A 20523-nucleotide genomic window follows, 5' to 3' on the forward strand; every position below is an offset into this window, starting at 1 on the left:
GGACTTCTTGCCGTTGACTTCTTGTATTAAAGACATAATTGAACTCCTTGTTCTGGGGGGAGGGGAATGATGGGCACACAGGTATCATCATGAAGTCTTCTGATAAGACTGGAGTGGTGGCCGTGGTTGTCATCCTGAAAGTGAGGACTTGTTAAATCAGCATCTCACTGATTGGCTGCCGATGCTCAGGATATCATGCTGCTCTATAAGACAAATCCTGATGATTGCCATGACTTTGTATACCATATATAGTATAATGTCAGCAATGTACTGATACAATCAATCAATACACCTTCAAGTAATATATGAGATTTTATCAGTAAGATAGTTAGGGATGAAGTTCCACTTTAACTGGTAGTCTACCATGCCCTTCCAGTGCAAGGCTGGTTTCAGCTTTCAGCTGCTGTGTGTTACTCAGTATATAGACAGATTTTAGGGAATTATTCAAAATGAAGTGGAAAATTCTTACGGTCATGTGGCCACCTGGATCTCTTACTGAGATCTCTTGAATAAGATACGGTCAGCTGGAATGTCAAGAGGTCATCAACTTAGTATATCCAGTCATTGTGATCAATGGGCCTCATCCACCCATAATGGAGAACAGGCCCTACATAGGAGAATGGAGGATCAGATTTGGTACGTGGTGATGTGCGCTTCCAGTGTCCCCAACAGCTCCTGTGAACCATATTGACCCCTAATCCCATTGCCTATAAATGACGGGGAATGTCTGATACCCGTATATCATCAATGGGCCTCATTACCCATAATGGAGAGCCAGCTGTGAAGAGGAGAGTGTAGGATCAGATCTGGTACTTGATGATGTGTGCTTCTAGTGTCCTCCAACAGCTCCTGAGAGCCATATTGACCCCAAAACCTGTTGTCTATAGATGACGGGGAATATCTGATATATCATCAGTGGTTTTTGATGCTGTACCCGCTGTTCACTAAATGACTCCATCTTATCTTCTCTCCCACAGATACCACATCCCAGGGCTGGGGACGTTCCTTTGATGTGCTGAACAATGCCAGCCAACGAATCTTCCAGGCGGAGCAGAAGGTGGTGTGCTGTGGGCCCGCCTATGATGTGACCATCACGGACAACGGGGGCATGCAGGTCATGCAGCTTCTGGAGGACTGTGGATGTAGCTGCACCAGAGAGGTGGGGATGTGTATATACCATATTTATATTTATATATATATATATATATATCATACTAAATATATACTGTATATAGGTGTTAGGAGTGGACAGAGCAGCAATAGCTCAAGTATTAAAATCCACGAATACAGCCAGGTGTGCTCCAGGCAACCACCACGTGGGGCTGTGACACAGCCGGTGTTGCAGCAAACAGAGCGATCGTGTTTTCAGACCTCCTCGCCCTTTCTCAGGATAAAGATGACAAAGTCAACGATGAATAAAGTCAGATATTGGAAAAAAAGGTGGAAAACAGATACAGAGTAATGATTGGATAATGAAGACACCTAAAGAAACAACAGAAATCAGTCCCGGGGGTGTCACCGCTGATCCCAGCACAGGATTGGACGATTTTGTCCTTAGGCCCCCCATTCACATTATGAAGCATCTCATCATATGGGCGATTTTGCACATTTTGTTTCACACATTATCGCGATTTACACATCGGCAGACAATTTAGTTTATTAGCTGCTGTACATGTGACAAACACATAGACTTTGCAGGTTTTTAACAGCGTATATATACAATGTTTAGTCCCCTTCTCACATGTGCCCCCTGGTGGAGATATGTATGCATTGTATAGTATAGTATACATATATCTTCAGTGTAGAGTCCCCTACTCACATGTGCCCCCTGGTGGAGATATGTATGCATTGTTTAGTATGGTATACATGTATCTTCAGTGTAGAGTCCCCTTCTCACATGTGCCCCCTGGTGGAGATATGTATGCATTGTATAGTATACATATATCTTCAGTGTAGAGTCCCCTTCTCACATGTGCCCCCTGGTGGAGATATGTATGCATTGTATAGTATACATATATCTTCAGTGTAGAGTCCCCTTCTCATGTGTGCCCCCTGGTGGAGATATGTATGCATTGTATAGTATAGTATACATATATCTTCAGTGTAGAGTCCCCTTCTCACATGTGCCCCCTGGTGGAGATATGTATGCATTGTATAGTATACATATATCTTCAGTGTAGAGTCCCCTTCTCATGTGTGCCCCCTGGTGGAGATATGTATGCATTGTATAGTATACATATATCTTCAGTGTAGAGTCCCCTTTTCATGTGTGCCCCCTGGTGGAGATATGTATGCATTGTATAGTATAGTATACATATATCTTCAGTGTAGAGTCCCCTTCTCACATGTGCCCCCTGGTGGACATATGTATGCATTGTATAGTATACATATATCTTCAGTGTAGAGTCCCCTTCTCATGTGTGCCCCCTGGTGGACATATGTATGCATTGTATAGTATACATATATCTTCAGTGTAGAGTCCCCTTCTCATGTGTGCCCCCTGGTGGACATATGTATGCATTGTATAGTATACATATATCTTCAGTGTAGAGTCCCCTTCTCATGTGTGCCCCCTGGTGGAGATATGTATGCATTGTATAGTATACATATATCTTCAGTGTAGAGTCCCCTTCTCATGTGTGCCCCCTGGTGGAGATATGTATGCATTGTATAGTATACATATATCTTCAGTGTAGAGTCCCCTTTTCATGTGTGCCCCCTGGTGGAGATATGTATGCATTGTATAGTATAGTATACATATATCTTCAGTGTAGAGTCCCCTTCTCACATGTGCCCCCTGGTGGAGATATGTATGCATTGTATAGTATACATATATCTTCAGTGTAGAGTCCCCTTCTCATGTGTGCCCCCTGGTGGAGATATGTATGCATTGTATAGTATACATATATCTTCAGTGTAGAGTCCCCTTCTCATGTGTGCCCCCTGGTGGAGATATGTATGCATTGTATAGTATACATATATCTTCAGTGTAGAGTCCCCTTCTCATGTGTGCCCCCTGGTGGACATATGTATGCATTGTATAGTATACATATATCTTCAGTGTAGAGTCCCCTTCTCATGTGTGCCCCCTGGTGGACATATGTATGCATTGTATAGTATACATATATCTTCAGTGTAGAGTCCCCTTCTCACATGTGCCCCCTGGTGGAGATATGTATGCATTGTATAGTATAGTATACATATATCTTCAGTGTAGAGTCCCCTTCTCACATGTGCCCCCTGGTGGACATATGTATGTACTGTACACTATACAGTAGTACATAGCTCCCAACTGTCCCGGATTTCGAGAGACTGTCCCGGATTTGGAGCAAAGTCCCTCTGTCCCTCTTTCCTCCTCATTTGCCCCTCATTTTGGTCTGATCCATATAGTTGTATATAAAATGCACTTTTTAGCTCTCAAAAAGTGTTTCCCGGTGCTAAACCTTTCATCCAATTTATAATTTTCTGCATTTGTGAATTTCAAAAGCCAATATAAAGGAATAGTAGTGGTAAAAAATAAAAACACTTGTCGGTTTAACTAATAATTTTTTTGTATAATTGTCCTTTAAGGGGGAGTGGCATAGTGTCCTATGACTTTTGCTGATAGGTGTCCCTTGTTCCTATCGCAACATGTTGGGAGGTATGCAGTAGTAGTATAGTATAGAATTTATATGTATAGTTATATACAATGTAGTGTCACATTCTCACATGTGCCCCCTGGTGTACACATGTATGCACTGTATAGTACAGAATAATGTGTGTATATATGTATACATATATACAGTATATTTATATACAGTATATCACCAAAAGTATTGGGACACCTGCCTTTACACACACATTAACTTTATTGGCCTCCCAGTCTCAGTCCGTAGGGTTCAATATTGAGTTGGCCCACCCTTTGCAGCTATAACAGCTTCAACTCTTCTGGGAAGGCCGTCCACAAGGTTTAGGAGTGTGTCTATGAGAATGTTTGATCATTCTTCCAAAAGCACATTTGTGAAGTCAGGCACTGATGTCGGACGAGAAGGCCTGGCTCGCAGTCTCCGCTCTAATTCATCCCAAAGGTGTTCTATTGGGTTGAGGTCAGGACAGTCAAGTTCCCCCACCCCAAACTCGCTCATCCATGTCTTTATGGACCTTTATGGAACCTTCCCAGAAGAATTGTAGCTGTTATAGCTGCAAAGGGTGGGCCAACTCAATATTGAACCCTACGGACTAAGACTGGGATGTCACTGAAGTTCCAGTGAAGATGTGTGTGTAAAGGCAGGCGTCACAATACTTTTGATAATATAGTGCAGATGCTTAACTACAGCGCAAAGTGCATGAGCATCATGGGAAATGTAGTTCTAAAACATCTGGGGTGCCAAGGTTCTCCATCACTGATATAGTGTATAATAATATAACATTAAAATAAAATAACTGTAATATAATGTAATTATGTTGGTAATATTGTGTGAAAATATATACACACTCACTGGCCACTTTATTAGGTCCTCCTTGCTAGTAGCGGGTTGGAGCCCCTTTTGCCTTCATTCTTGGTGGCCTAGACACAACAAGGTGTTGGAAACGTTCCTAAGAGATTTTGCTCCATAGTGACATGATAACATCATGCAGTTGCTGCAGATTTGTCTGCTGCACATTTATGATGCCAATCTCCCGTTCCACCACATCCCAAAGGTGCTCTATTGGATGAGATGTGGTGAGTGTGGAGACCATTGAAGTACAGTGATATCATTGTCCAGTGGTGAGATGATTGGAGCTTTGTGACATGGTACATTGTCCTGCTGGAAGGAGCCATCAGAAGATGGGGACACTGTAGTCATAAAGGGATGGACATGGTCAGCAACAATACTCGGGTAGGTTGTGATGTTTAAACCATGCTCAATTGGTACTGAGGGGCCCAAAGTGTGCCAAGAAAATATCCCCCACACCATTACACCACCACCACCACCAGCCTGAACCGGTGATACAAGGCAGGATGGATCCATGCGCCAAATTCTGACCCCACCATCTGAATGTCGCAGTTGAAATCCAGACTCATCAGATCAGACAATGTTTTTTCCAATCTTCTATTGTCCAATTTAATGATTCTGTGCAAATTGTAGCCTCAGTTTCCTGTTTTTAGCTGACAGGAGTGGCACCCGGTGTGGCCTTCTGCTTCTGTAGACCATCTGCTTCAAGGTTGGGTGTTATGCCCTGTACACACGACCGGTTTTCCCGTCGGAATAAACTCTGAAGGTTTTTCCGACGGAGTTCCGACGGAATTCCGCTCAAACTGTCTTGCATACACACGGTCACACCTAATTCCGACCGTCCAGAACGCGGTGACGTACAACACGTACGATGGGACTAGAAAACGAAAGTTCAATAGCCAATAGCTTCCGTCTCTTACTTGCTTCAGAGCATGCGTCGTTTTTTTGTACGTCGGAACAGCATACAGACGATTGGTTTTCCCGATAGGAATTGGTTCCGTCTGAAAAATTTAGAACATGTTCCGTTTCTAGGTCCGTCAGAATTTTCGACATAAAAAATTCCGATGAGGCCTACACACGATGGGAATATACGATGAAAAGCTCCCGTCAGACTTTTTCTGACGGACATTCCGCTCGTGTGTACACGACATTAGGTGTGGTCAAAGATGGTATTCTGCATACCTGGGATCGTTGGGTGAGCGGAAGCCAGTGGAGAGATTGGCAGAGAGGAGTAGCAGATACTGAGTGGTTGGTGAGGTGGAGGAGTCTGGCAGCAGCATTCATAATGGGTTGAAGGGGGATAACCTATGTAGAGGTAAGCCAATGAGAAGAGAGTTGCAGTAGTTGAGGTGAGAGATGACCAGGGAGGGAATTAAGAGCTTTGTTGTGTCATTGGTTAGAAAGGGGCATATTTTGGAGATGTTGCGGGGGTTGAGGCGGCAAGATTTAGACAGTGATTGGACATGGGGCTTAAAGGAGAATTCAGAGTCCAGGACTACACCTAGGACCTTGGCATGCGGGGGTGGGCTTACAGTTGTGCCATCGAGTTTTACAGAGAGATCAGGGGAAGGGGAAGGGGCATGTGGGGGAGGAAAAATTATAAGTTCGGTTTTGGATAGATTGAGTTTGAGGAAGTGGGGTGACATCCAGACTGATATATCTGATAGTAAATTAGTGATACGTGAGGAGATAGCGGGAGTGGGCTGAGGGGTAGAGAAATAGATTTGGGTATCCTCAGCATAGAGGTGGTAAGTCATGGGAGGCTATCAACTGACCCAGGGAGGAGATGTAGATTGAAAATAGGAGAGGTCCAAGAACAGAAACTTGGGGGACCCCAACAGAGAATGGAAGAGGAGAAGAGGAAGCAGAATTGTAAGTAACGCTAAAGGTGTGGTTGGATAAGTAGGAAGATCCAGCGAAAAGTACAGTCATGGAGACTGAAGGCATGGAGTTTTTTGAGGAGGAGGGGGTGGTCAACCATATCACAGGCAGCAGAAGGGTCCAGGAATAGAAGTACAGAATAGTGTCCATTGGTTTTGGCTGTTAGTAGATCGTTTGTTAGTTTTAGGAGAGCAGTTTCTGTGGAGTTTTGAGGACGAAATCCAGACTGAAGGGGATCAAGAAAGGCTATTATCAGCAAGGTGGTCGCTCAGTCGGTTGTAGACCAGAGGTTCAAGGAGTTTGGACAAAAACCGGAGCAAGGAGATGGGGCATAGGTTGTTAAGATTGGATGGGTCCAGTGAGGGCTTTTGAGGTATGGGGTGACTAGAGCATGTTTTAGAGAGTTGGTGAAGATGCCAGAAGAAAGGGAGAGATTGAAGATGTGGGTTAGAGAGTGTAGAATAAAGCCAGAGGGTGGACGTAGCATTTGGAAGGGAACAGGATCCAGGGGGCAGGTGGTTAGATGGACGTTGGCAAGTAGTTTAGCAACCTCGTCTATAGTGGTGGGGGTCGAAAGAGGGAAGTAATGATTGTACTCATAGGAATGTAGTGTAATGTCGCGTACACACGGGCGGACTTTACGACAGACTTTCCGAATGAACGGACTTGCCTACACACAATCAACCAAAGTCCGACGGATTTGTACGTGATGACGTACGACCGGACTAAAACAAGGAAGTTCATAGCCAGTAGCTAATAGCTGCCCTAGCGTCAGTTTTTTGTCCGTCGGACTAGCATACAGACGAGCGGACTTTTCGACCGGACTCGAGTCCGTCGGAAAGATTTGAAACATGTTTCAAATCTAAGTCCGTCAAACTTTTGGGAAAAAAAAGTCAGCTGGAGCCCACACACGATCGAATTGTCCGACGGACTCCGGTACGCCGGACCAAGTATGCCGTAAAGCCCGCTCGTGTGTACGCGGCATAAGGCATGGAGGGTATCTGAACAGTAGAGATCTCCTTGCGAATTGTATCAATCTTCTGTTTGAAGTGATTGACGATCTCCTGGGCAGTGAGTGAGTTGGTGGGTGGAGGCGGTGGAGGACAAAGTAGAGAGTTGAAGGCAGAGAAGAGTTAAGGGGACAGGATGATAAGTTGTTAAGGAGAAAGTTGTTAAGGAGAGAGATAAGAAAGGTCTGCTTGGCAGCGAGGAAGCTGGAATTGTAGTTTGGGAGGGCAGATTTACACTGGCTGAAATCTGAAAGCCCAAGAGATGGTTGTGCGTGAAAATCCCAGAAATACTCAGACCAGAATGTCTGGCACCAACAACCATTGGTTGTTCAAAGTCACTTAAATCCCCTTTCTTCCCCATTCTGATGCTTGGTTTGAACTTCATCAAGTCGTTTTTACCATGTCTAGATGCCTTGAGTTCCTGCCGTGTGATTGGCTGATTAGCAATATGTGTTACCAAGCAATTGAACAGCTGTACCTAATAAAGTGGTTGGTGAGTGTATATACAGTGTATAGTCACCTGCCCACATGTGCCCCCTGGTGGAGATATTTATGCATTTTATAGTACATGCACATTATTTATATATATATATATAATATATATATATATATATATATATATATATATATATATACACACAGTTTATAGACACCTTCTTACATGTGCCCCAGGGGCAACTGGCCTGAGTGAGAGATTAGAAAAAATAAAAATGAAAAAACTTTCGATTTTCTTTTGCAGGTAAAAAAAGTGACCACAGAGCCACCTGCTGGCTTAATAGACCACCCGGACCGCCCGCCGTCGTTATACATTGGTACTTTGATGTTAAATACCGGGGTTATGGCAGTAGACAGCTGCCATAATCCCAGTATTTTCTCAAACGACAGGCAGCCCGCTTTAAGATAAAAGTAGTCTCCGCAGCGTGTTCGCCGCAAGATCACTTTTATCGTAAATATTTATAAGTAAAATAAAAAAATAATTAAAAAAAAATTTAAAGTGCCCCTTCCCTGTGTGTCTGCACGCAGAAGCGAACGCATACATGAGTAGCGCCCGCATATGAAGACAGTGTACAAGCCACACATGTGAGGTATCGCCATGATCGTTAGAGTGAGAGCAATAATTCTAGCACTAGACCTCCTCTGTAACTCAAAACTGGTAACCTGTAGAGTTTATTAAACGTGGCCTTTGGGGATTTTTTAAGTGTCAAAGTTTGTCGCCATTCCAGGAGCGGCCATTGATGTCGATGGGAGGTGAATCTTGAAGATCAATCCTGGCCAAGGGTAATATGCAAATGATTTTCATACAAAGGGCAAAGCAACCTTTAAAGGTCTTCTCCCCACAGAACAATCTATTACAAATTGTTGTGCATTGTTAGACGCCCTCAGGGTGGTGCCTAGTCTACTGATGTCTCTTTTTACCAAATGCTCACAAATTAGCCTTGAGAAAGACTAGAAAAACCCAAGGCTCACCTACTGTAGATTTCAGTGGGGTCCAGCACTATGTTCAGGGTTCTTGGACCTCCCGCCAGGTTCACCTATCACTCAGTGAACTGAACTTTGCCTGGCTCTACTCATCCCAAATGGTCAGGTATTCAGAAACATTCAGCTATGGAGTGTATCTGAAGATGGACTGTGGAGGTGAGATGACTGTGTCTCTTATTACAGGTGGAGATTCAGTGTCCTCCTGCACATCCAATTGGATCAGTGAAGCTGCACTGGAACAACATGGTGACCCACCTGTCCGTCATGAACGCCAGCCAAGAGGTTGTTCTGCTTATTCTGGGGCCGAGCTTTCAGACCAGCATCTTTGGAAACTCCACCTTCGAGGTAAAACAGCCGGCCCCTGCGGTTGTAGAGTAGGTTGGTGGGGGGTTATCAGCCGGCCCTAACCCATTTCACGTGACCTTTCTGTCTCCTTCTCAGGTGAAGTCTCGGGATGAGCAGCATGTTGTCGGGGTGATGCGGATGGAGAGCGGCAATTATGTTGTCTCATTTCCACTGGATCTGGATGTGACTATAAAAGCCACCCTCCTGGGTGCTGCCATGTACCTGGTGAGTGCACTGATATCATTACTCACATGACGAGGTAACCAGCACCCCAGGTTAGCAGAACGTTCTGTTCAATGATGACATCTAAAGCTCTGGTAAATTGTGGTCATACTCTTTTAGAGATAGGGACCAGTGGCGTGAACTGGGTTTTCAATGAGCACCGGGGCAAGGCAATTAATTTGCTCCCCCTAACCAGGGAAAATTTAGATATCCCCACCGTGATCATACCCCCAGATACCCCCCTCCACTCTGATCAGACCCCACAGATACCCCCACCCTGATCACATCCCCAGATAAGCATGCCCCCCTTTCATCAGAGTCCCCTTTACAGACTACATCTCCCTTTCAAATCAAAAGCCCCCCCATCACATCAGAATGCTCCCTTTTACATTAGAAGTCCCCTTCACATCAGAGACCCCCGCCCTCACATCAGAGTTGCTGTAGACAAAATCTTGTAAGCGGGACAAATGTGACTCTTGGGCCATAGTTTGGGGCCCCCTGCTTTAAACTAAGATGGGCCAATGCTGAGGCTTTAGTATAAACCAGCCCCCTCACTATAAAAAGGGCCTTATTCTGCTGCTGGCCAATTCTACAATGCTGTACCCATACCTCCCAACTGTCCCTGATTCACCAGGACCGTCCCGGAATTTGATTCATGTCCCGGGGTCCCGACGAATCAGGGCTGATTCCTGAAACACCCACGGCTCGTGTGGGGTGTCTTGGTTTCTGCATACCGCCAGCTACACTGTCTTTGCATGGCAGCCAGCATCCCTCCCCGGCTGCCTCTGACACACAGTGCAGATCGGAGTGCACTGAACCCTTCCTTTCTCCTCCTCCTGTGTTTTACTGTACAGGCGGGGAGCAGCACACCACTCTGCCAGAATGCGGTTGATCTGAGGTCTGTGATGATTTCTATGTACACTAAATTTGCAGATGAGGGAGGCATGGGGTAGAGGGCAGGGGGGTGGATCTGGGATTGGATCAGGGGGAAGGAAAGAGCTGGGATGGGATCAGGGGAATGGATAGAGTTGGGATGGGATTAGAGGATGGATAGAGTTGGGATGGGATCGGGGGATGGGTAGAGTTGTGATGGGATTGGGGGATGGATGGAGCCGGGATGTGATGGGGGGAATAGATAGAGTTGGGATGGGATGGGGGGGATGAATGGAGGCAGTATTGGAATGTGGTGGTGGATGGAGCCGGGATGGGATCAGGGTCATGGATGGAATTAGGGGAGTGGATGGAGCCTGAATGGGATTGGGGGAAGGGATGGAGCCAGAATGGGATTGGGGGGAATGGATGGAGCTGGGATGGGATCGGGGGGCATAGATGGAGCTGGGATAGAATCAGGGGGAATGGATAGAGCCAGGATTTTATTGTGGTGGTGGATGGAGCCAGGATTGAATCGGGGTGGTGGATAGAGCCGTGATGGGATCGGGGTGTTGGATGGAGCCGGGGAGGGGATCGGGTGAAATGAATGGAGCCAGGATGGGATTGGGGGAAATGGATGGAGCCAGGAAAGGGATTGGGTGAATGGATGGTGCCAGGAATGGGATCGGGTGAATGGATGGTGCTGGGATGGGATCGGGGGGAATGGATGGAGGTGGGATTGGATCAGGGGAATGGCTGGGGCCGGGATGGGATTGGGGGAATGGATGGAGCTGGGATGGGATTGGGGGAATGGATGGAGCCGAAATGGGATTGGGGGAATGGATGGAGCCGGGATGGGATCGGGGGACTAGATGGAGCTGAGATAGAATCGGGGGAATGGGCACTCAAAATGTTGCTCAACCACACATTTTTACTGACCCCCAACTACACAACTACACGTCAAAACTTAGCCTCAAGGAATCCCCAAATCTATAATTTAAAGAATTAAAAGGGCCCTCTCTCCATTGTATGGATTTTTTTTTCTAAATTGGGATTAGTCCATGTCCCCCATGGCAGTGCCCAGCTACCCATGCATGGCTTGAGCCCCCTCCCTATAGGCTTTTGCCACTAAGAAGATCTCTGCCACATTTCTAACAAGATTTGCCAATCAAACCTGGGCCCATCTAGGGTGACCACATTTCCAAACTGCCATTTAGGGCCCCCCCCCCACCCTTCCCAAAAAAAGATGATTTTTGATACTTTTTTTGTGACCCCATAGATTTCACGGGTTCCTACCTGGACCTGTAGTTCTTTCCTAGCTGGAGGGGTATCACATCTTCAGCTCTGAGGGGTTCATGCTGGGACCTGTGGTCCTTTACTTCTGGGGGATCACATCCCCCAAAAGTGGAGGACTACAAGTCCCAGCATGAATCCCTAAAATCTAAGGATGTGTCCTCCTCTCATCCCTCTGAGGGTGTCCTCTGCTGCCAGCTCATCTGCCATCCTCTCTGCAGTTAGTGTCTCATGACAAACATGGTGGTCCATCCATCCCCGGTGCCCGGCCTCACCTCCGATTATTGGGAGTTGCTCTCAAATCCTGCCAGTTCCCTTCCCTCTGAGCATTCCGCTAGAGAAGATTGAAGAGGAGGTGGGTGGAGCTAAAGCACTAGGCACGGGGAAGAAAGTTAAATCCTCCTCCTCCTCTGCTCTGAATGCTGGGGCCTCGGCCTCGGCCTCGCTCTGTGGTGATGTGATGTCACTGGTTGCTAGATGCCAGGCGGCAGGCGGTCCTAGCAACCAGTTCGGGTAGTGTAGAGCCAGCGGTAGAACAAAGTAATATGGGTCTCGGCTGACCAGGACAAGCACTTTCCAGTGAGTAAAGCGGCAATGCGGCGGCCTTTTTTGGGGGCATCAGATTGGCCTGGGAGGGGGGGGGGTGGCTGTGTAATTTTAATTCCGGGACAAGGTAGTGCCCGGAACCCAGGAGAGACCTGTAAAATGTGGGACTGTCCCGGGCAATCCGGGACACGTGGTTACCCTAGGCCCATTGCTAGCTGCGACCTATTGCATCTCATATAACATGTACCCCATAGCACTGTTCTTATTTTGCCCAGTATAATGTTTCCTACCCTGTTTCCCCAAAAATAAGACCTAGCGTGATTGTCAATGATGGCTGCAATATAAGCCCTACCCCCCAAATAAGTCCTACCCTGTTTCCCCGAAAATAAGCCCTACCCTGAAAATAAGACCTACAAGGACTTTAACTAGGGCTTATTTAGGGGGTAGGGCTTATATTGCAGCCATCACTGACGATCACGCTAGGTCTTATTTTCGGGGCAACAGGGTATCTCCTCCATAGAAGTAATCTCTGATCTTTAGTACAGACAATGATGAAGAATGCACATCAGCAGATATAGATATGTGATTATATAGAGAGACTTTACCATCCGTTGGGCTCCTTATTGACTCTGCTTGACTCTCTTCCAGGACAATCTCATCCTTAGTAAGAAGGAATATGTGGGGAGAAAAGCGAGGAGCAGGAACTGAAGCCCAATGCCATAATGTATATGTCTATACTATGTATCCTATTGTGCCATGTATAATGTTTAGATGTATCTGATATACAGAGCAGTTTTTTTCTTCCTCTGCAAATGATCACACGTGGGCCTTAGCAAAACTCTACTAAACAATGAGCTTGGTTTATTAGGCTGCACTAACATTTAAGGTATGGTATAGTGGAATCTCAGACCATACTTGACCTGGTTCACTAAGCTGCCAGTAGGACCTTAAATTAACCAAAACTTTGCCTATACTGCTCCCGCCTCTTTCCAGGCATAGAAAAGAGGGGAAAAGGGGAAGTGGGACTTTAAATGAGGCACCTGAAGTGCCTCCATCCCTGTATGCGAAAATTAATAAGAGTTGGGACTTTAAATGAGGTCATGGAAAACATGCAGGTACCAGGGGTAGAAGTGCAATTTTATTAATCATGTAACATGCATAAAAACAATGATATATAAAACTATATAAATATAATTGGAGCATCAAACGTATCCACATCCAAAAATAGTGGACTGTGGTATATACACAAGTAAAAAGGAATTTGAAGCAAACAGCAGAGGCAAAACCGATTTCAACCAGCCAAGGAGGTGGATAAAGTGACCATGTATGGGCTTACATGCATCCCAGGCAGGAGAGAAGGCACTATGGATTGAAGTTGATGATGAACCATCTCGGAACAGAGGCGCCCACGCTGTGTCAGGGGAGGCAAGATATACCCGACAAACACTGCGTGCACGCTGGCCGCGTACACCAGCGTCACCCGAGCACGGCAGAAAAAGGGGAGGGGCTCTGACTCTGACGGCGACCTCCGTCAGTCAGCGCATTCTTCTGCGAAATTCTGTATATGTTCCATAATGCTCAACATATTAATACAACTATTATTTCATATAGCACAGGTTCATATTACTGTACCGTAAAGCGTGCTTACCGCATTCTAAAGTGGCCTCAATATCAATGCATGTTGTCTTAGCGAGCTTTAACCACTTGCTTACCGGGCAGTTAAACCCTCCTTCCTGCCCAGACCAATTTTCAGCTTTCAGCGCTGTCACTCTTTGAATGACAATTGATTGGTCATACATCACTGTACCCAAATGAAATTTTTATCATTTTTTCCCCACAAATAGAGCTTTCTTTTGATTGTATTTGATCATTGACCCATTAAATGCAGCCACTGTGCCATCAAATGCAGCCACTGTGCCATAAAATGCAGCCACTGTGCCCATCAAATGCAGCCACTGTGCTTATTAAATGCAGTCACTGTGCCCATCAAATGCTGTCACTGTGTCATCACTTGCAGCCCCTGTGCCCATCAATTGCCGCCACTGTGCCGTTAAATGCAGCCACTGTGCCATCAAATGCAGCCACTGTGCTCATTAAAGGCAGCCACTGTGCCCATTAAATGCAGCCACTGTGCCATCAAATGCAGCCACTGTGCCATAAAATGCAGCCACTGTGCCCATCAAATGCAGCCACTGTGCTCATTAAAGGCAGCCACTGTGCCCATTAAATGCAGCCACTGTGCCATCAAATGCAGCCACTGTGCCCATCAAATGCAGCCACTGTGCCCATCAAATGCAGCCACTGTGCTTATTAAATGCAGTCACTGTGCCCATCAAATGCTGTCACTGTGCCCATCAAATGCAGCCACTGTGTCATCACTTGCAGCCCCTGTGCCCATCAATTGCCGCCACTGTGCCGTTAAATGCAGCCACTGTGCCATCAATTGCAGCCACTGTGCCCATCAATTGCAGCCACTGTGCCCATCAAATGCCACCACTGTGCCCATTAAATGCAGCCACTGTGCCCATCAATTGCAGCCACTGTGCCCATGAAATGCTGTCACTGTGCCCATCAAATGTATTTGTGGATCTCTCTTACCGTCAGGATCCCGGCCATCCCCGCCGATCCTCCTCGGTGCAGCCTCAAAGCAGATCCTCCGCTCACACCATCAGGGCAGCAGAGGCCGCCTCACTCCCTCCCCGGTCAGCCAGCCAGTCACCTCCACGGTCACATGGGGCTCCGGGCTGAGGGGTCTCACATCTCAGTATCTTCTCCGCCCAATCCTCCACCAGCCAATCCCCCCCGATGTCACCCCCAGACCCCTCTGGGTAAGGCAAGGGGGCGGAGCACCGACAATACAGGACCGCACCGAGCTTCAGCCTGACCGTCCTCCCCTTTCCTGGTACCGACATCGACCTCCGCTACCCAGAGCACACAGCAGTGAGCTGGGAAACCGGAAGTGGTGCTGCAAAAGCACCACCCACTGTCCTCTGGTCCTGGCCAATAAAAAGATAGGAAAGGACTGATGAGACAAATGACAGTAGAGTGGGGAGTGTTCAGGGCGCATCGCTTGCGCCCCGAACACACCCTAAACATGGGCAAATCGGCTTCCCAGCCTGCAATCAGCTGATTGCAGGCTGGGAAGCTTCCCATAGACCAACACATGTCCGGCGCCTGGTCACTCTTATGCTGCGTACACACGGTTAGATTTTCTGACTGAAAATGTTCGATGGGAGCTTGTTGTTGGAAATTCCGACCGTGTGTAGGCTCCACCGGACATTTTCAATCGGGATTTCCGTCACACACAAAATTTGAGATCTGGATCTCAAATGTTCCGACAACAAAATCCGTTGTCGTAAATTCTGATCGTGTGTAGACAATTCCGACGCACAAAGTGGCACGCATGCTCAGAATAATTTTTTCTTGGCTCGTCGTATGTGTTGCACGTCACCGCGTTCTTGACGTTCGGAATTTCCGACAAGATTTGTGTGACCGTGTGTAAGCAAGACAAGTTTGAGCCAACATCCGTTGAAAAAAATCGTTGTAGTGTGTATGGGGCATTAAAGTGACCTTTTTTTTTTTTCTTTTTTTGGGGGCGGCGACTAAGCGCCCCCTATGGACGGGCCACCACTGATGGAGGCTTTGAAGACGCTTTGAAGTACCACCAAAACTACATTGGGTATAATTTTTGAAACGAAGCAGAAGCAAAGCAAAAGCAAGATGTAAACAGGACTGTAAGCTAACCATTTTATTTAGTGACAGGAGCTTTGACTGGCATTCAGAGCGCTGTAACAAAAGCGTGTCCAAAGCCATGTTTTGAAGCACGTGTAAACTAGCCGTTAATGTGTGTTAAAGCCGAAGCAAGTGTAAATGAACCCTAAGCATTTTCCTGAATGCTGGACTTTTAGCCTATTCAGAGAAAGGCAAATATCAACTATAGTAGTGGTAATTCTACTGCTACAATATATAACTGCTTCCTATCTGTCAATGGGTGCTAAGACATTTGCCACATACTTAGCAACCAATTTTTTTACCCAGCCCCATTAATTTACAGGTTGGAAATATCCTGCCATACAAAAAGGTGGGGATGCAGTGTTGGCTTTAGCCTGCCTGATCTATCTGGGGGTGCTGTAAAAAATGTCAGGGGGGCAGTGGATGCGAGGTCAGCAAGGCAGGGTATAGGACACAGTAAGGCAGTGTACAGGGGATAGCAGAGAAAAGGGTTAGCAGTTTGTAGGGCAGTGTACAGGGGGTCAGCAGGGCAGGGAACAGGGCGTTAGCAGGGGAGTGTGCAAGAGTCAGTAGGGCAGTATACAGGGGGTCAGTAGGGCAGTGTACAGGGGGTCAGTAGGGCAGTATACACAGGGTCAGTAGGGCAATATACAGGGGGTCAGTAGGGCAATATACAGGGGGTCAGTAGGGAAATACACAGGGGGTCAGTAGGGCAATATACAGGGGGTCAGTAGGGCAGTGTACAGTGGGTCTGTAAGGCAGGGGACAGGGGTCAACAGAGCAGATGACAGGGGTCAGCTGGGTGGAGAGCAGGTGTTATTAGGGCAAAATCGCCACCATTGTACTGCGGCAGGTCGGCTCGTTCCCGCGAATCACCATCATTGTACTGCGGCAGGTCGGCTCATTCCTGCAAATCGCCATCATTGTACTGCGGCAGGTCGGCTCGTTCCCGCGAATCGCTGTCATTGTACTGCGGCAGGTCGTCTCGTTCCTGCGAATCGCCGTCATTGTACTGCGGCAGGTCGGCTCGTTCACGCTAATCGCCGTCTTTGTACTGCGGCAGGTCGGCTCGTTCCTGCGAATCGCCCTCATTGTACTGCGGCAGGTCGCCTCGTTACTGCGAATCACCGTCATTGTACTGCGGCAGGTCGGCTCGTTCCTGCGAATCGCCGTCATTGTACTGCGGCAGGTCGGCTCGTTCCTGCGAATCGCTGTCATTGTACTGCGGCAGGTTGGCTTGTTCCCGCAAATCAGCGTCATTGTACGGCGGCAGGTCGGCTCTTTCACGCAAATCGCCGTCATTGTACTGCGGCAGGTCGACTCGTTCCCGCAAATCGCCGTCATTGTACTGTGGCAGGTCGGCTCGTTCCCACGAATCGCCGTCATTGTACGGCGAAAGGTCGGCTTGTTCCCGCGAATCGCCGTCATTGTACTGCGGCAGGTCGGCTCATTCACGCGAATTGCCGTCATCGTACTGCGGCAGGTTGGCTCATTCCCGCGAATCGCCATCATTGTACGTAGGCTCGGGAACTCTAACACACCAATCAGCGGGTGGGGCAGACTCTATGTCCGCTGGCCACCCGCGTTTGTTCCCCGTAGTGGTAGAACGGAGATCTGCCTGTGTAAACAAGGCAGATCTCCGTTCTGACAGGGGAGATCACACAGATCTTGTCTTTCTGCTATGCAGCAAAATGGATCTGTGTGTTGTCCCAGGCAGCCCATCCCCCATACAGTTAGAACACACCTGCAGGGAACACAGTAAACCCTTTGATCGCCCCTGATGTTAACCCCTTCCCAGTGTCATCAGTACAATGTCAGTGCATATTTTTATCACTGATTACGGTAAAAAATGTCAGTTAGATGTCCAATCTGTCCACCGCAATGTCGCAGTCCCACTAAAAATCGCTGATCGTCGCCATTACTAGTAAAATAAATAAATAAATAAATAAAAATGCCATAAATCTATCCCCTATTTTGTAGATGCGATAACTAACCAATCAATACACGCTTATTGCGATTTTTTTTTTACCAAAAATATGTAGAAGAATATGTAATCGGCCTAAACTGAGGAAGACATTTTTTTTAATATTTTTTTTGGCAACAAACGTAAAAAATATTGCTTTATTTTTTTCAAAATTGACGCTCTTTTTTTGTTTATAGCGCAAAAAATAAAAACCGCAGAGGTGATCAACTACCACCAAAAGAAAGCGTCAATTTTGTTTGGGTGCAACGTCGCAATTGTCAGTTAAAGCGACGCAGTGCCGAATTGCAAAAAAAATGGCCTGGTCATTAAGGGGGAAAATCTTTTTTGAAAATGTTTCTTTTATTCCCTGTTCTTTTCTTTTTTTTTTTTTTTTCTATTATATTCTTTTTTATTCTATATTGACATGTTGGAAGATGGATATAGTCTTTTTATTCCATTCTATACTATTGTTTTTTTTTCTATTCTTTTATTTTCTGCTCTAGTCTATTCTTTCTATTACAATAGTTTCTATTCTATTAGAATTTGAATTTATTCTAATCTAAATTTGAATTTCAGAAGAAGGTTATATTCTATTTTATTCTATTGTATTTTTTTTTTTTTTTTTTTCTATTCTATTCTTCTCTAATTATATTCCTTTATTTTTTATTCTATTTTATTATCTTTGGAAATTCAAATTCGATTCAAAAACTATTTGAATTCTGTCTGAAATTATGTTATTTTGTTTTTTCGGATTCATTTAAATTTGTTACTACTGTAATTCGGAAATTCGGATTCATCCAAATTTCCGAATAATGAAAAATGTGTCTGAATTTCTATTCAGAATGAAATGAGCTGCACATGTCTAGCCTGTAAGCACTACAAATCCCCCCCCCCCCCCCCCCCGGCCACCTTCCCCCCACACTGGGGGCCACAGTTTGGCACTTTTGCCTGGGGCACTTATATTCTTTCAATTTTATTTTATTCTATCTTTTTCTCGTTTTTTTCTGTTCTTTTCTTTTATCTTCTATTATATTCTTTTTTATTCTAAATTGACATTTTGGAAGATGGGTATATTCTTTCTATTCCATTCTATACTATTGTTTTTTTTATTTTTTTTATTTTATTTTCTGTTCTATTTTATTCTTTTCTATTACAAATGTTTCTATTCTATTTGAATTTATTATATTTGAAATTCAAATTTAAGAAGACGATTATATTCTATTTTATTCTATTCTTTTTTTATTTATTTTTTTCTATTCTATTCTTCTCTAATTATATTCCTTTATTTTTTATTCTATTTTATTATCTTTGGAAATTTGAATTCAATTCAAAAACTATTTAAAATCCATCTGAAATTTTATTATTTTGTTTTTTTCGGATTCATTTAAATTGGTTACTACTGTCATTCGGAAATTCAGATTCATCCAAATTTCCGATTAATGAAAAATGTGTCTGAATTTCTATTCAGAATGAAATGAACTGCACATGTCTAGCCTGTAAGCACTACAACCCCCCCGGCCACCTTCTCCCCACATTGGGGGCCGCATTTTGGCACCTTTGCCCAGGGCAGCAGATGACCTTGCTCTGGCAGGTACTGTTTGACTCATCCCTAATTTGCACCTTGTGCTGCGATTCCCTCATAATGCTGGAACTTCACCCTCTCTGTATTAGGAGACTGCCATTGGTCAGTCATCGTTCTCTATAGTACTGATGAATAAATGTATGGCCATGAATACTGTGAGCCCAAATACAATGCAATCCTCTTCCCCAATGATAACCTCCATTGACGTCTATTTCCTCCCACCCAGTTCTCTATATCCTCCCTCAGCTTCACTCTTATGTATTTTTTTTACTATTAAACATTTTATTGATTTCATATCATCCTATCAGCATGTTATAAACAAGAACAGGATACAATTGCATAACTGAAATACACATCATACCAAAGACATTCTATGTTGTCTTAACCAGAAGTAAGTCAATAGATATATTGTGTATAAAGGTGGAAAGGTCACACAATGTCGGGATTTACCCAAAGCTGACTTTGTAATGAAATAGTTTATAAACGGATTTTTCATATTATATATTTTTTCTATTTTTATTATTGCTGTTAAAACAAATATTTTGCACAGAAATATTTAATAAAGGATGTCCAATATAAAAAAAAATAGAAGTTATGTGCTGCCTGCGTGCTTTGAGGCATACTGTGTATAACTGACTGCTGGGAGACAAGAAGGGGGCTGTGTAATCTGAAAGCTCATCACTCATTATATGGTGAAGAATCCGGCTAGTTTATTAGGTGAGGCTCGCACAGATCGACTTATATCAATAAAATTGTAGAAAACAAACTGAAAGCTCATAAGTGTTACATTGTAGACATACATATCTATCTCTAGAATCTAAGGATATCAGAGGGATGAATATTATCCCATCACTGGTGTCAGTGGAAGGAATAGTACTCCATGTCCCATCGTTGGTTTAAGTGGGGGGAAATAGTGCCCCATATCATTGGTATCAGTGGGAGGAATTGTATCCCATCATTGGTGTCAGTGGAAGAAATAGTGCCCCATCACTGGTGTCAGTGGGAGGAATAGTGCCCAATAATTGGTGTCAATGGGAGGAATAGTGCCCCATCATTGGTATCAGTGGGAGGAATTGTGTCCCATCGTTGGTGTCAGTGGAAGGAATAGTGCCCCATCAACGGTGT

The 20523-nt window shown here is 45.3% G+C and overlaps 1 protein-coding gene across 2 annotated transcripts in view; it reads left to right on the forward strand.

The window, feature by feature from the left end:
- Positions 1–18716, forward strand: part of LOC141133771 (phospholipid scramblase 3-like) — a 31326-nt gene extending 12610 nt beyond the window's left edge. For both annotated transcript variants that reach the window (XM_073623324.1, XM_073623325.1), the window contains exons 5-8: positions 978–1159; positions 9029–9190; positions 9287–9415; positions 12770–18716. In XM_073623324.1, the coding sequence (XP_073479425.1) occupies positions 978–1159; positions 9029–9190; positions 9287–9415; positions 12770–12829 (533 nt within the window). In that variant the 3' untranslated portion in view covers positions 12830–18716. The remainder of the gene's footprint in view (positions 1–977; positions 1160–9028; positions 9191–9286; positions 9416–12769) is intronic.
- Positions 18717–20523: the final 1807 nt, after the last annotated feature.

Source organism: Aquarana catesbeiana, linkage group LG03, assembly GCF_042186555.1.
Source record: "Aquarana catesbeiana isolate 2022-GZ linkage group LG03, ASM4218655v1, whole genome shotgun sequence".
Lineage (NCBI taxonomy): Eukaryota > Metazoa > Chordata > Amphibia > Anura > Ranidae > Aquarana > Aquarana catesbeiana.